This window comes from Sitophilus oryzae, unplaced genomic scaffold, assembly GCF_002938485.1.
Source record: "Sitophilus oryzae breed Bouriz unplaced genomic scaffold, Soryzae_2.0 scaffold_1084_pilon_pilon, whole genome shotgun sequence".
Lineage (NCBI taxonomy): Eukaryota > Metazoa > Arthropoda > Insecta > Coleoptera > Curculionidae > Sitophilus > Sitophilus oryzae.
In genome coordinates, this window is record NW_022145709.1 from 207,003 (window position 1) to 223,601 (window position 16,599).

At 31.7% G+C, this 16,599-nt stretch overlaps 1 protein-coding gene across 1 annotated transcript; it reads right to left on the reverse strand.

Annotated features, from left to right (window-relative positions):
• Positions 1-1,032: 1,032 nt before the first annotated feature.
• Positions 1,033-14,635, reverse strand: LOC115880725 (heat shock 70 kDa protein-like). The gene is made up of 3 exons (XM_030898005.1): positions 14,499-14,635; positions 6,146-6,356; positions 1,033-3,334 (listed from the first exon to the last, which is right to left on the reverse strand). The coding sequence occupies exons 1-3, from the start codon at positions 14,499-14,501 to the stop codon at positions 1,650-1,652; spliced, it is 1,899 nt and encodes a 632-aa protein (XP_030753865.1). The 5' UTR covers positions 14,502-14,635; the 3' UTR covers positions 1,033-1,649.
• Between the last annotated feature and the right edge of the window lie 1,964 nt (positions 14,636-16,599).

Consider the following 16,599-nt stretch of genomic DNA (forward strand, 5'->3'; position numbering starts at 1 on the left):
GGCGTACATCTTATTCTTAAAAAGGGTTTCTATTATCAACGTTAGGAACTCCACATCTGAACATTATAAGCTATAAAGTTGTATTTTACTAAAAAAATATCTTTATGATTGGTTTGTTACCTTGTAACACAACTGTTTAAAATTTAAGTCTCTCCAGACACATATACCGGGTGTTTTTCAAAAGTGGCTCACCCCCTAACTTTTTTTAATTTTTCAGATAAAAAAACGAGATTTGGTGTGTTAGTATATGACATAAATCAAACTTGATTGACGTATTCAATTAGTTTCGATCACTTCCTGTTTCACCAGAAATGACTACAGCTTTCGATTGAAAATCTGTTATCCTCAGTATTTTTTTTTCTATAGACAGACTCAAAACTTTACTCGAAGTACATACTCCAGAGTCGTTTGTGACAAAATAAATAATTAATATTAGTCCAATAAAATTGTCATTTGAAAAAAAAATGACGGGCAAGCTGATTTTTTCAGAGTTTGTCAGCGACTGTCTTCTGAGTGTACAGGGGCGCATATACGGGAGGGGTAATGGGGGTAATTACCCCTCCCAGAAAGAAAAAAAAATGAAACAAGCAACTTTTCCTCATGATTTTTTTTGTAGCTGAGATTTTTGGATAGCTGAGATTTTTGATTTTTGTTTTCTTTTTGAGATTTTTGGGCGCTATCTCCAAAAATAGTCAAGTTACAAAAAAAGTTCATAAGGCAAAGGTATATGTACTCTTATTTTGAACGAGTTTCCTATTTGCTGAAAAAAGAGTAGCATTGAAAACTACCCTAATTTGTTCATGAACTGGACGCTATCTGCAAAAATAATCAAGCTACAAAAAAAATTCATGAGGAAAAGTTGCTTGTCCATTGATTATGAACAACTTTCATACGGGTCAATTTGCTGTAAAACAAACTTTTTGCAAACCACCCCAAAGGGCTCATGAAACGGCCGCTAAGTCCGGAAATAATAGACTTATAAAAAAATTCATTAGGCGAACTTATAGAGAATGTTCTTATGTACAATTTGCGTCTAATTATTTTGTTGTAGTAGAGTTTTAAAAAAACCACCCCTATTATGACCAGAAGACAGTCGCTGACAAACTCTGAAAAAATAAGCTTGCCCGTAATTTTTTTATTTTCACTCTCTATACGGCGATACAATTTTATTAGATTATATCGTATTACTTGATATTGTCCGCCAATGACTAACGCAATCGATGCACTCATAAAATTATTATTTTTTTAAGTAACTGAAGTTAAAAAAACTTAAAATACTATCTTTTTTAATCAAAAATGTCAAATGTAGACAAATTATTAATACTATTCAGAATATCATTTTCTATCAAATAAAGTAAAAAATACCGAGGGCGCCATTTAAAATTCAGAAGTTGTCATTTCCGGTGTGAAACATGAAGTGACTGAAACTAACTGAATACATCAATCAATTTCCGTCATATATCAAACATACCGATACCCGTTTTTTTGTCTGTAAAAATCAAAAAGTTATAGGGGTGAGCCACTTTGGAAAAACACCCATTATTATCTCTACGAACTAGTTTGCATAAAATACTGCAAGAAAATATTATATTTATTAATTTGTATTTAAAAATAAAAATAAAATAATCTTCTGAAAAGGTTTGCACCAATTAGGATTTAGGATTCATCTGAAGTGAATTAAATTTATCACTTAAGGAGAAGTCGGGCCATTTTATATCGATCGCCTGTTTCACTATCCCTTCTGTGGCCCCTCGAAAACTTTTATAAGCTCGTTCTAACTCATCAATTTCTGTATAAACAGAATTATCTAAGCTGATCTTTAATCCTTTACATTCCTTCTCAACAAAACTACGGTCTGTCTGCGATGAGATTAATTTTATATCATAAAGTATATCATTATAAACCTGCAAAATGTCAATACAAGTGTCGCTATATTTTTCATATAAAATATCATCACAATAGTTTTTTTCGGCGTCTTCAATAATATTGGAAATTTTATTTTGGCACAAGCGATAGTTTTCCAATGTAACTGTTAATTTGTTCTTCTGATTGGTACTCGTCTCATGTGCTTCCACATCTAAAATTCCATCGTGGTTAAGAAAAAAAATTGCTTCAAATTTTACGTCACCGGCTTTTCCTTTGGGCAAATTATTTATGGTGAATTCACCTAAAAGGGTGTTAAAAGCACAGTTTTTTCTTTCTCCTTCATAGATTGGGAATGTAACCTTTTCTTGGTCGTTTACCGTCGTACGTATCTTTAAACATCCCTGTGCCGGTAATGGGGTATTTTTCTTAATTGCGACGAACATCAAACGAGGTGAAACCTCAACACCCAAAGATAAAGGCATTACCTCAGCAACGACATATCTTTCCAATTCCTTAAAATTATGCTTCAAGACTGAAGCTTGTATTGCAGCACCCAATGCGACAGCTTCGTCTGGATTCACGTCAGTTTTTGGATTTTTACCGCCAAAAAAATTCCGGAGTTCCTCGCGAATCTTCGGCATTCTTGTCATTCCTCCGACTAGAATAACCTCGTTTATGTCATTTTTCGATAGACCCACTCCAGTAAGACACTTCTGTACCAGATTAAGAGCTCTAGTAGTTGTCTCGTTTGTTATCTCGTTATATTTATCTCGTGTTAAGGACATATTAAAGTCGTCATTCTCATTTTTAATGCAATTTAAATTCAGGGAATATTCATTTTGTGTGGATAGTTTTTCTTTGAGGACAACACATTTTTCTTTTAGCCTCCTTAGAAGCCTTGGTGTTACATAACTCTGATTAAATTTCTTAATTATTTTTGTTTTGAAATAATCTATTAGTACGTTATCGTAGTCTCTGCCGCCTAAAAACGTATCTCCTTCCACACTCAACACCTCGAATTTTTCTTTGCTCACTTTTATGATTGATACGTCCAAGGTTCCACCTCCCATGTCAAACACTAGAAGCGTTCCTTCAATATTGCTCCTCTCTTTCGTGTAGTATATGGCTCCTGCCACAGGTTCGCTGATCAGCTTCAGTACTCTCAGTCCAGCCAATTCCGCTGCTGCTTTGGTTGCTGCCCGTTGCGCATTGCTGAAATGAGCCGGAACGGATATAACAGCTTCGGTTACTTCGGCTCCGAGGTACTCGTTGGCCGACTCGCGGAGGTACTTCAGTATTTCGGAACTAGCCTGTTCCGGCGATTTCCATACAATCAAGCCGTCGTGTTTCATTTCGTATTCTGCTTTATCTTCGTCACCTCGGACAATTTTGAACCTGTACTCGCTCCTGTTTTTCAACTTTTGGACGTAGACGTCATCATATTTTCGACCAATAATCCGTTTGGCATCTGAAAAATAAAAATACATACAGGGTGGAGACTTTCATACGACGCGGAGCTTCCAAGAAGAAGGACAGTTTCTATTGAAATGTAATTTTGTGAGCATATGTAGGCTAATTTTGAGCATTTCTACGAAAAAAGTTACACATCAATGTTGTGTTTTTTGTAGTGGAACGCCCTATATATTAATTGATTTTCGGATTCTAGAAGAAAAACAAAGGTGACTTCTATCAGAGAAGTACCTATATGACTAAAATCAAAGCTGCAACAAGTCAGTTTTAAAAAGAGAGTCTTAAGTCATTTCTAAAATCAAAATGATTTAAGTCTTAAGTCAAATTCAACATAAAGTTCAAAGTCTTAAGTCATTGACTTAAATCATTTTATTTCAAGTCAAGTCATTTTTGTAAAAACTTAAATCAATATAACGTTATTTAAATCGTTTTTATGACCTAAGTCTATATTTTTGACTTAAATCATGATGATCTGCAAGTTAAGTCAGCAAAATGATTTAAATCAATAGAATTACCCTCAAGTCAAGACAACCAGAATCAGAGTTGGGTAGGTAGAAAATTTTACATATTCTACCGTATTTTCTAGTCGAGAATTAGTAGTCGTAAACAAACCAATGGGCTCTTTCACTATATTTTGGAATTAGCATAATTGAATAAAACAATTAATTCTAGAATTTTCTGCTATCTCACTTTCGAAAAATTTGAAGTCGTTCTTAAGAAAATAAATAAAAACTAAAAGCCCAGGATAAAAATCCGCACTTTATTTTTAATACGTCACACCTGGCATGTTGAAAAGCGGCAACACGGCCGATGCCGGGCGACCATGCTGACCTATCACCACCTCCATACAAGGCCATTCAACCTTTTCCAATATGGCGGAGATAGAAGTGCTTTATTTGGCGCGTATTTTAAAACCTGTTTTGTTTCCAAATAGACATTTTTCACACAAATGTCGGGTTAGATTACGTAATATTTCCAAGTTAAAGGTCTGCTTTCTCAGAAAATAAGTAGTGTCAAAATATTCAAACTTGAAGTAGCATATATAGGGTGTTCAAAATCATCGGAAAAAGAAATAACCAGAAATATATAACAGAAAATAGCAATATAAACTAAATATTCAATTGCAAACACTTACCTACCATAGTTTAGAATTTACTGAACGTTTGATAAATATATACTATTATGGACAGTATAGGAAGTTACTTGTCTTAGTAAAAGCCTTGGTAAATGCTCTTCGAATTATAAACTACACTGGCTTAGGTCAAAAAATATGGAATATTTTTTCTATGTTTTGCAGCATTACACAAATGGGAATAAATTTAAACTATAATAGGTGAGGATAAATTAAAAATATAATATATGTTTCAAGATTTTATATAGAAAAAAACTAAATACCTTTTTGGGGGTTCGTAAGTAAAACTTATGCTTAGCTTAGTTTTCTTTACTCTTTCTCTTTACATAGGGTATTGTCTTTGTGGTAAAGACGTCATTCCTTTTTTTGCATAGTTCTTCAATAAAATATTGGATATTCTGAACAAGATGGATTTAATAATAAATTCTGACGTATGTGAGGGGCAATTGTGACCTAAAAAAAGACTTACATCCAGGCCATTTATATTTTCAAATGTCAATGTTGTCAATATCTTTCTGTGATCTTTTTGATGTAAAAAGCTTGATTCTTCTTCCAATATTTTACTTATAGTGAGGTAAGGGTAAGCAGTAACCCAACTACATCCTCACTAGGGTAACAGAGGCTTTGGCCTTTGGCTTTTTTGAGGCATATTTAATGCACTTCTTACCCGAGAACTACTAGTAGGAGTGAAATTATCTCTTTTAATAGCTGTCAACCATTTTTTACGAAGCTCGTCATTTTTGGGGAATATAAAAGCAGAAACCTTGGGACCCCCCCTATAATTCCTGTGACAATTTGGAACAGAGCATGTAAAAAGCATGCTACAATAAAATGTTAATACCTACCCTTTAATACCTATATTTTAATTATTGTAAGTAACCATTATAAAGTACTATGCAGACTGGCGGCGAAGGCTTTTTACTCATTTAGGTGTAATATCTTGATAAATACTTCTAGTTCTTACCTTAAAATAATTAATAATAGAGGAGTACGACAAGCACAAAAGTTTGAAATCCTCTATGTGGAATGTCTGGTTTGGATTTTTATTACACTGTTATTTTATCACAATTTTCTGATCACACCATGCACTGAACACTAAAAACTAAACAAACGTGTTGCAGAGGCACAACAAACTAGACATAATTAATTATTTCTGGTATGCAATCAGAACGAGAAACCACTACCGGCTTTTCAGGTTAAAGGTAAATAATTTAATAATGTGCTGCCTTCGCCGCCATATTTGCCTTGCCCATATCATGTTGATTGGCCTTGAGTTGAGGTGGTGCTGGTCAAATCAAATCGCAATGTTGCCAGTTGTTGGCTGGCGCACGAGCACGGTTCTGCAATGTGATTGGGTGTATTTTTCATACGTCATCAATTGGCGCTTTAAAATTATTTGAAATTAAAGCAATTTTGAGGGCCTATAAAAAAATTATTCAATGTCGTGGAACTATTTTTTTTGGATAAATATACTGAAAATAGTCTTCTATTTCAGATTTTGTCCTTGAATTGGGTATTTTATTTTTTGTGAAAGAGCCCAATGGGGGTCAATGGAAATCACAAGACTTAAAATCAAACGACTTAAGTCATTAAAATGATTTAAATCAAAAAAGACTTAAGTTTTCTGGGAGCTTGCAGCTTTGTTCTCTGATATGTTGGAACAAACCTATTACCTACCGAATATAAAATTGTTGATATAGTCTATTCCCATGTGGTCGGCTGTGGTTCCAACTGATACTTTCAGTTTCATTGGATGGTAAAATATATATGACGGGACTAGTCTAGGTCCTTCCTTGGTCGGTATAACTTCGACTTTTCCATTTTGATACACGGCAGCTGATGAGAATGATGTGCCCAAATCGATCCCTATGGCCGGTGCTTCAGTTCCCTATAAAAATTAAACAATAATTTTTTACACACTTAGTTCTTTATTATATAACTAGCGTGTACCCGCGACTTCGTTCACGTCGAATTAATCATTTGTAATGTAATGTCAAAGCAAGAATTTCCATTAACATACAAACTGGATAAAAATTTCTCACATTTATGTCATGCTTGAGAAAAAACAATATAGCGATATTATTATATAACTTGATAATATTTGAGGGGTAGTTCCACCTCGTTGGAATTTGACTTTCGAAAAATCCGTTTGCCAAAAATAAGCTTTTTACGTCAAGCAGAATCGTGGTTAATCAATTACCCAACTTTTTGGAACACCCTGTATAAATTTTTAAACAAATTCAAAATATGTAAAAAAACAAAATAAATTATGCGTGTCCAAGCGTTTTCCCGAAAGACTAACCTTTTTTTAAATAACAAATATTGTAATATATGAGGGGTGTTTTCACCCTGTTGGAATTTGAGATTCGAGAAACCCCTCCTTATCGAACCTCTACACCCCACAGTCAATCCGTTTGCCAAAAATCAGCTTTAAACGTCAAGCAGTTTAAACATTTAAGAGTTTTTCCGAAAAACTCACCGGTTTTCAAATAAAAAATATTTTAATATTTGAAGGATAGTTTCACCCCCTTAGAATTCGAGTTTCGAAAAATCCCTTCTTATCGAACCTCTACACCCTAAAGTCAATCCGTTTTCCAAAAATCAGCTTTTTACGTCAAGCGCTTTAAGCAGGATCGTGATTAATCAATGACCAGATTTTTCGAAACACCCTGTATACATTTTAAAAAAAAACTTAAAATATGTAAAAAAACAAAATAAAATACACGTGTTTAAGCGTTTTTTCGGAAACTTGACCGTTTTTTAAATAAAAAATATTGTAATATCTGAGGGGTGGTTTCACCCTCTTGGAACTGGAATTTCGAAAAATCCCTTCTTATCGAACCTCTACACCCTAGAATCAACCTGTATGCCAAAATTGAGCTTCTTACGTTGAGTGGTTTGAGCAGGATCGTGATTAATCAGTGAGTCAGTCACTTAAGGATTTTATATATTAGTATAGATATACAGGGTGTCCCAGAAATAAGTGCAAATATTTTAACTGGTGGTATAGTTTAACCCCAGAAACACGCCTATGAGGTTTTTTTCGTGAAAAAAAATTGAAAATTCGAAATTTTTGAAAAAAAATTTGGATTTTTTTTTTTAGTTTTTAGTTAAAAAACATAATTTCTTGATAATATGGCAACATAGGTATTAGATTAAATTTACAAAAAAGAAAATCCAGAAAAGATCCAGTGGTTCTCAAAATTTTAGCAAAAAATCTTTTTTTTTTTTTGGAAATTTTCAAAGTAAAATAACTCCGTTATTTTGGACTTACTTGAATAACGATAAAGAGAAAATATGTTTCTTTTATCGAGATCTACCACCCCTTAAAATACTTGCACTTATTTCTGGGACACCCTGTATAGATACCGCTGACAAGTTGGTCTCGGTTCCGTCACGTTGGAACCCGCTTTCAAGTAAAGTTTTCGATTTTTGGCTTATTATTAACTACAAACGATGCAATTGATTGTAGTAAATTCAATTTTTTTGTAGTACTAATAATTAGCCAGAAAAAGTAAACAATTGTGCGCAATGTAACAAAGAGAAAAAATATTGTTTTAACAAAGGTCTAAAAACCTTCAAAATCGTTTATAGTTTTATGTAGTAGCAAAAAAATTCAATAAAAGATCCTTGGAATTAGTGAATTATAGTAAAATATGAAAATTAACATAGTTTGACATAATGTCTTTAGTTGTTCTTTGGTTGTACCCAAACTACAAACGATGCAATTGATTGTAGTAAATTCAAATTTTTTGTAGTACTAATAATTAGCCAGAAAAAGTAAACAATTGTCCGCAATGTAATAAAGAGAAAAAATATTGTTTTAACAAATGTCTGAAAACCTTCAAAATCGTTTGTAGTTTTATGTAGTAGCAAAAAAATTCAACAAAAGATTCTTGGAATTAGTGAATTATAGTAAAATTTGAAAATTAACATAGTTTGACATAATGTCTTTAGTTGTGCCCAAACTACAAACGATGCAATTGATTGTAGTAAATTCAATTTTTTGTGGTACTAATAATTAGCCAGAAAAAATAAACAATTGAGCGCAATGTAATAAAGAGAAAAAATATTGTTTTAACAAATGTCTAAAAACCTTCAAAATCGTTTGTAGTTTTATGTAGTAGCAAAAAAATTCAATAGAAGATTCTTGGAATTAGTGAATTGTAGTAAAATTTGAAAATTAACATAGTTTGACATCATGTCTTTAGTTGTACACAAACTACAAACGATGCAATTGATTGTAGTAAATTCAATTTTTTTGTAGTACTAATAATTAGCCAGAAAAAGTAACAATTGTGCGCAATGTAATAAAGAGAAAAAATATTGTTTTACCAAAGGTCTAAAAACCTTCAAAATCGTTTGTAGTTTTATGTAGTAGCAAAAAAATTCAATAAAAGATCCTTGGAATTAGTGAATTATAGTAAAATATGAAATAGAAAATTAACATAGTTTGACATAATGTCTTTAGTTGTACCCAAACTACAAACGATGCAATTGATTGTAGTAAATTCAATTTTTTTGTAGTACTAATAATTAGCCAGAAAAAGTAAACAATTGTGCGCAATGTGTAACAGAGAAAAAATATTGTTTTAACAAAGGTCTAAAACCTTCAAAATCGTTTGTAGTTTTATGTAGTAGCAAAAAAAAAAAAATTCAATAAAAGATCCTTGGAATTAGTGAATTATAGTAAAATATGAAAATTAACATAGTTTGACATAACATCTTTAGTTGTACTAAACTACAAACGATACAATTGATTGTAGTAAATTCGACACACATAAAAGAAAATGGTCACGCAATTTTTTATAGTACTAATAATTAGTCAAAAAAGTAAACAATTGTGCGCAATGTAACAAAGAGAAAAAAAATATTGTTTTAACAAAGGTCTAAAACCTTCAAAATCGTTTATAGTTTTATGTAGTAGCAAAAAAAAAAAAATTCAATAAAAAGATCCTTGGAATTAGTGAATTATAGTAAAATATGAAAATTAACATAGTTTGACATAATGTCTTTAGTTGCACTCCAAACTACAAACGATGCAATTGATTGTAGTAAATTCTCTTTTTTTGGTACTAATAATTGTTAAGAAAAAAGTACAACAATTTCTCCAATGAGTTCTATTGTGAGCTGCTTTTTCCCACTCATTCTGCATGTTAATTCCTTTAAATTTTCGTGGAAAATGTCCTTGTATCTTTTCAGTTGTCCACCCGGCCTCCTCTTACCGTCCACAAGCTCACCGTAAAGCAGAGATTTTGGTATGCGGTTTTTCTTGCATTCTGCATACGTGACCAGCCCATCTTAAGCGGGATTTTGTGACCATGACTTCAATACTCTCGCAGTTAGATTTTCAAGGACCGATACGTTTGAGACATGATGGAACCACCGGACTCTTAAGAGAGTTGTCTAAGGTGTCTCTGTTGCAACTTGTTCAATGCGTTCATGTGTCAGCGGTAAGGCACCAGGTTTCGCTCCCATATATCATGGTGGGGATTATAATTGCTCGGTATACTGCAATTTTTATAGTACTAATAATTAGTCAGAAAAAAAAGTAAACAATTATTGCGCAATGTAACAAAGAGAAAAAAATATTGTTTTAACAAAGGTCTAAAACCTTCAAAATCGTTTATAGTTTTATGTAGTAGCAAAAAAAATTCAATAAAAGATCCTTGGAATTAGTGAATTATAGTAAAATATGAAAATTCAACATAGTTTGACATAATGTCTTTAGTTGTACCCAAACTACAAACGATGCAATTGATTGTAGTAGAATTAAATTTTTGTACGTACTAATAATTAGCCAGAAAAAGTAAACAATTGTGCAATGTAACAAAGAGAAAAATATTGTTTAACAAAGGTCTAAAAACCCTTCAAAATCGTTTATAGTTTTTATGTAGTAGCGAAAAAAAATTCAATAAAAAGATTCTTGGAATTAGTGAATTATAGTAAAATTTGAAAAATTAACATAGTTTGACATAATGTCTTTAGTTGTACCCAAACTACAAACGATGCAATTGATTGTAGTAAATTCATTTTATAGTACTAATAATTAGTCAGAAAAAAGTAAACAATTGTGCAATGTAACAAAGAGAAAAATATTGTTTTAACAAAGGTCTAAAACACTTCAAAATCGTTTTTATAGTTTTATGTAGTAGCAAAAAAAATTCAATAAAAAGATCCTTGCGAATTAGTGAATTTAGTAAAATATGAAAATTAACATAGTTTGACATAATTTCTTTAGTTTTTCCCCAAACTACAAACGATGCGAATTGATTGTAGTAAATTCAATTTTTTTTTGTAGTACTAATAATTAGCCAGAAAAAGTAAACAATTGTTCGCAATGTAACAAAGAGAAAAAAATATTGTTTTAACAAAGGTCCAAAAACCTTCAAAATCGTTTATAGTTTTATGTAGTAGCAAAAAATTCAATAAAAGATTCTTGGAATATAGTGAATTATAGTAAAATTTGAAAATTAACATAGTTTGATGGAGGTCTTTAGTTGTTCTGTTATTGGGATGTCTAATACATCGAGGCTGTTATACTGAGGTATTGTGTTTAATGCATTCAATTTTTTGTAGTACTAATAATTAGCCAGGAAAAAGTAAACAATTGTGCGCAATGTAACAAAAGAGAAAAAAAATATTGTTTTAACAAAGGTCTAAAAACCTTCAAAATCTTTTATAGTTTTATGTAGTAGCAAAAAAATTCAATAAAAGATCCTTGGAATTAGTGAATTCAGTAGTAAAATATGAAAATTAACATAGTTTGACATAATGTCTTTAGTTGTACCCAAACTACAAACGATGCAAATTGATGCCAGTAAATTCAATTTTTTTGTAGTACTAATAATTAGCCAGAAAAAGTAAACAATTGTGCGCAATGTAACAAAGAAAAAAGCCATTGTTTTAACAAAGGTCTAAAAACCTTCAAAATCGTTTATAGTTTTATGTAGTAGCAAAAAAAATTCAATAAAAGATTCTTGGAATTAGTGAATTATAGTAAAATTTGAGAAAATTAACATAGTTTGACATAATGTCTTTAGTTGTACCCAAACTACAAACGATGCAATTGATTGTAGTAAATTCAACCTTTTTTATAGTACTAATAATTAGTCAGAAAAGTAAACAATTGTGCGCCAATGTAACAAAGAGAAAAATATTGTTTTAACAAAGGTCTAAAAACCTTCAAAATCGTTTATAGTTTTATGTAGTAGCAAAAAAATTCAATAAAAAGATCCTTGGAATTAGTGAATTATAGTAAAAATATGAAAAAAATTAACATAGATTTGACATAATGTCTTTAGTTGTTAATAAACTACAAACATTGCTATTTGCGTAGTAAATTCCAATTTTTGTAGTACTAATACGTCAGTCAAATTTCCTGTTGTTTGCCTGCATTAATGTAACCTAGCAAAAAAATATTGTTCGTGCTTTGGAATTCGTTGAAGGGCATTTTGTAAAGCTTGGTAAAAATTTATCCTTATCTTCAATTTTAGCGTCAAGGGTGGGGCGTAGGCGCTAATGATGTTGACGTAAGTTTTGTCTGATATGGGGTACCTTAGGGTCATAAGACGTTCGGAGACACCAATAGGTACTTCTGTTAACTTGGTGGCGATTTCGTTTTTGATCGCAATGCCTAAGCACCATGAATTCTCCTGTGTTGCGGGATGACCTTTCCAAAAGAGGTGCAATTGATTTTGTAGTATATTCAATTTTTTTATAGTACTAATAATTAGTCAGAAAAAGTAAACAATTGTGCGCAATGTAATAAAGAGAAAAACTATTGTTTTAACAAAGGTCTAAAAACCTTCAAAATCGTTTGTAGTTTTATGTAGTAGCAAAAAAATCAATAAAAAATCCGTGGAATTAGTGAATTATAGTAAAATATGAAAATTGACGTAGTTTGACATAATGTCTTTAGTTGTACCCAAACTACAAACGATGCAATTGATTGTAGTAAATTCAATTTTTTTGTAGTACTAGTAATTAGCCAGAAAAAGTAAATAATTGTGCGCAATGTAATAAAGAGAAAAAATATTGTTTTAACAAATGTCTAAAAACCTTCAAAATCGTTAGTAGTTTTATGTAGTAGAAAAGAAAATCAATAAAAGATCCTTGGAATTAGTGAATTATAGTAAAATATGAAAATTAACATAGTTTGACATAATGTCTTTAGTTGTACCCAAACTACAAACGATGCAATTGATTGTAGTAAATTCAATTTTTTGTAGTAATAATTAGCCAGAAAAAAAGTAAACAATTGTGCGCAATGTGACAAAGAAAAAAAATATTGTTTTAACAAACGTCTAAAAACCTTCAAAATCGTTTGTAGTTTGGGTACAACTAAAGACATTATGTCAAACTATGTTAATTTTCAAATTTTACTATAATTCACTAATTCCAAGAATCTTTTATTGATTTTTTTTTGCTACTACATAAAATTACAAACGATTTTGAAGGTTTTTAGACCTTTGTTAAAACAATATTCTTTCTCTTTATTGCATTGCGCACAACTGCTTACTTTTTCTGGGTAATTATTAGTACTACAAAAAAATTGAATTTACTACAATCAATTGCATCGTTTGTAGTTAATAATAAGCCAAAAATCGAAATTTTTTTTCTTGGCGGCCTCTTACCGTTTTTCAGAAAAACGGAAAATTATTTCGACAACGAATTTTTCTTAATTTCTCATATTTTTAAGGTTTTCTAGCACATATTTTGTTATGTATTCAATAAACAATGATGTTATTGCTATTTTCTGTTACATTTTTAAATTCGCTAAAATAAATTTGTAAACAATCTGAAAATGTTGGGTTATGTGTTTCTGGCATTTAAAGCAACGTTGCCAATGCTAAACCTAAATTTAGCGTATTTTTTTGCTAATTCTGGGATTGCGAAAGGCGGTCGCCAGATGAACGGCTCCTTCCCATAATTGCTATTTTACCAACGAGATCTGATTATTTATAACCACGAAGTTGCACGAAAGAGTTTTGATTGCATTTGGTTACAACTTCCATGCGGAGGGTGTTAATCTTATGTTGTTATATTATATCAAAAAAAGATTAACCCCCTCCACAAAGAAATTAAAACCAATGTAATCAAAACTCTTTCGTGCAACTTCGTGGTTATAAATAGTCTTTATATAACTTCTTTGCGGAGGGGGTTAATCTTTTTTTGATATAATATAACAACAAAAGATTAACACCCTCCGCATGGAAGTTGTAACCAATGCAATCAAAACTCTTTCGTGCAATTTCGTGGTTATAAATATAATATAACAAAAAAAAGATTAACCCCCTCCGCATAGAAGTTGAAACCAATGCAATCAAACCTCTTCCGCGTAACTTTGTGGATATAGGTAGGTATATTTAATTATTGTCGATCTCATAATAGATCATTTATTTAAAATCCATAATCACCCGAAAAAAATAGAAGATATGACAACGTTGTAAATTTTCAAATTTCTAAATTAGGTCTAGAATATATTTGTCTCTCTCATTAAATAGAATAGAGAAAGAAGGATATATGAAATGTCAAACTTCCATCTGGTCTCAATTTTCTTTGTTATTTTATTAAGAAAAGTGTTTTTCAGTAAAATTTTGGACATTTTTCTATCCCCAATCAAGTGTGGCTTTTAGATAAACTACAAAATAATAAAAATATAGTGAAATTATTACTTTATAGGGCCGAAATAAGGAAAAATTAAATGTTGAAATAAATTTCCGTTTTTCTGAAAAACGGTAAGAGGCCGCCAAGAAAAACGTCCAGATTCGGGTAAATCCAGATTCGTAATCTAGGACCTCAAAATTGGGTGTATACCAATTTTGGTGAAAATCGGACGATTTCCAGTTTTCCCAATAATTGCCGAAAATTAAAATTCTACACCCTGTATTTCCGAAACGAAGCATTTTAGGACATACGAACTTTTTTACTTATTTTTATCTGCAGAATATGATGCCGTAGATTTCGGGGTAAATACAGTTCGGATCACCCTGTATACAGAAATTTAGACGTAATACAAAAAACTTACCATTTTTATGGAGATTCAATGTAATAATACAAATCAAACTCAATCACTAATATAACCTAACGGAGAGCAAATTAAACTGGTTATTTTTAAAGATATCGTTCAAATCAAGCTGACTGGGCCAGAAATTAATCACAAATAAAAAAACTAAAACGTAGGTAGGATTGGTTGTAGACGCAATTTATTTATCGATTACACCAGAAATGTATTGAAGAATGAAGAGTGAAGAGTGAAGTACACACAGGAAGTACAGAACCACGAACCTCGGCACAGGTGACAGGACAGCGTTGCCAATCTCAAAAATAAAATCGGTAGTTTCGAATTAGGGATGTTCGATTTGAATCGATTCTTCAGAAAATCGATCTTTTGACATGCGATTCACGATTTTTTGAATCGATTATTACAAGACCGATTTTATATAGAATCGATTCATTTAAATCGAGATCGAATCGTCATGCAGCACCAGAGATATGAGACATCTAGACATAAGGAGAATGAGCTTCGACGAGTGCGCATCCAAAAATCTTGTTATGCCTACATGGGCGCCATGTTAGTGTTTAGACTATCTGTATATCTCTGCGCAGCTCGTAAAGTTTCACTTAAAAAATATAAATGTAGGTTATTCATTGTTGAATCTAATTTTGTATTGAAAGCAGATGATGGTAAAATATACCGGGTTCGTCTCAAAAGTGGCTCACCCCTATAACTTTTTATTTCTTCAGATAAAAAGAAACGAGATTTGGTATGTTAGTATATGACATAAATTAGGACTGAGTGACGCATTCAATTGTTTTTGGTCACTTCCTGTTTCACAAGAAATGACTACAACTTTTGATTTTTAAACGACACCTCGATATTTTTTACTTTATTCGATAGAAAATGACACTCTGATTAGAATGACGTATCATATGTCAACTTTTGATATTTTCGAATATGGTTAAATTGAAATTGTAACATGCGGTTCATAACGACAATTTGACTCGAAATGCCAAGTGTGTGGTACAAAATTATATTAAAAAATACTTTTTCCAAATATACTAATGAGCCACCCTTGTTCCATTTGAAAAAATTGAGATATGATTAAAGATTACGATTAGGAATTTTAACCGGCAAGCTTTAATGTACGAAAAACATTAAACGATCAAATCTAATTTTTCAAAGGCTCCTTGATTAAAAGTTAGTATGTTTAACACAGCCACGGCACTCTAGATTGAAATTTAAAAATACGATTTTCATTTAAGTGAAAATGTCAAATGTTGACATATGATATGTCATTCTATTGAGAGAGTAATTCTCGTCACAAATTCCCTAACAAATCCAATGTAAAGGCAAGATATAAAACGACCGAAATCAATCGACATCACCATTTTCTTTAATATTAAGAAAATCAGTATATCGGTTGAAAATCGGTAGATTTGCCGATAAATCGGTAGGTACAGAACGATAATGGAACTGCCGACTACAGGATTCCCACGACTAAAAATGCTGACAGTGTTGCCAGACAAAAAAGCATTGGACTCTGAAATCTAAATGTGTATAAACAAGCTTTATCGTTTAACGATAACGCTTCAGGATTGTTTATGTTAATATACAGGGTGGTCCGAACTGTTTTCCGGAAACTTCGGTAGCGTATTCTGCAGATAAAAATAAGTAAAAAAGTTCGTATAAATGTATTGTAAGCACCTACCCTATATAATTCATAAAATTCGCTTAACGCGCCAACAGTAGTCAAGATCTGCGCAGGTCCAAGGATGAATGCTGCCTTGAGGCGTCAAGACTTCACTTCGTCGCGCGCCCTGCTTGATAACGGATCTCTATTTTTTTAATAAATTAGTTTATTAATAATGTATATCTATAAAGAGACCACACTGTCTCTAATATCAGAAGTGGGATGTGTACCCGTTTATCCCATAAAAAGTGCCCTTTGATTGGTTTGTGGTTTGTTGTGCTATATTTTGGTGATAAAATTAACTTTTATGGTGAAAGAATGGTATTATTTTCAAATTGTTTTATTGGGGGATAGGTCAAGTGTAAGAAAATGTAGGTATTTAGATTATGGGTAAGTTTGAAATGAGATTTTATAGGAAAGATTAAAAGAAGTGCC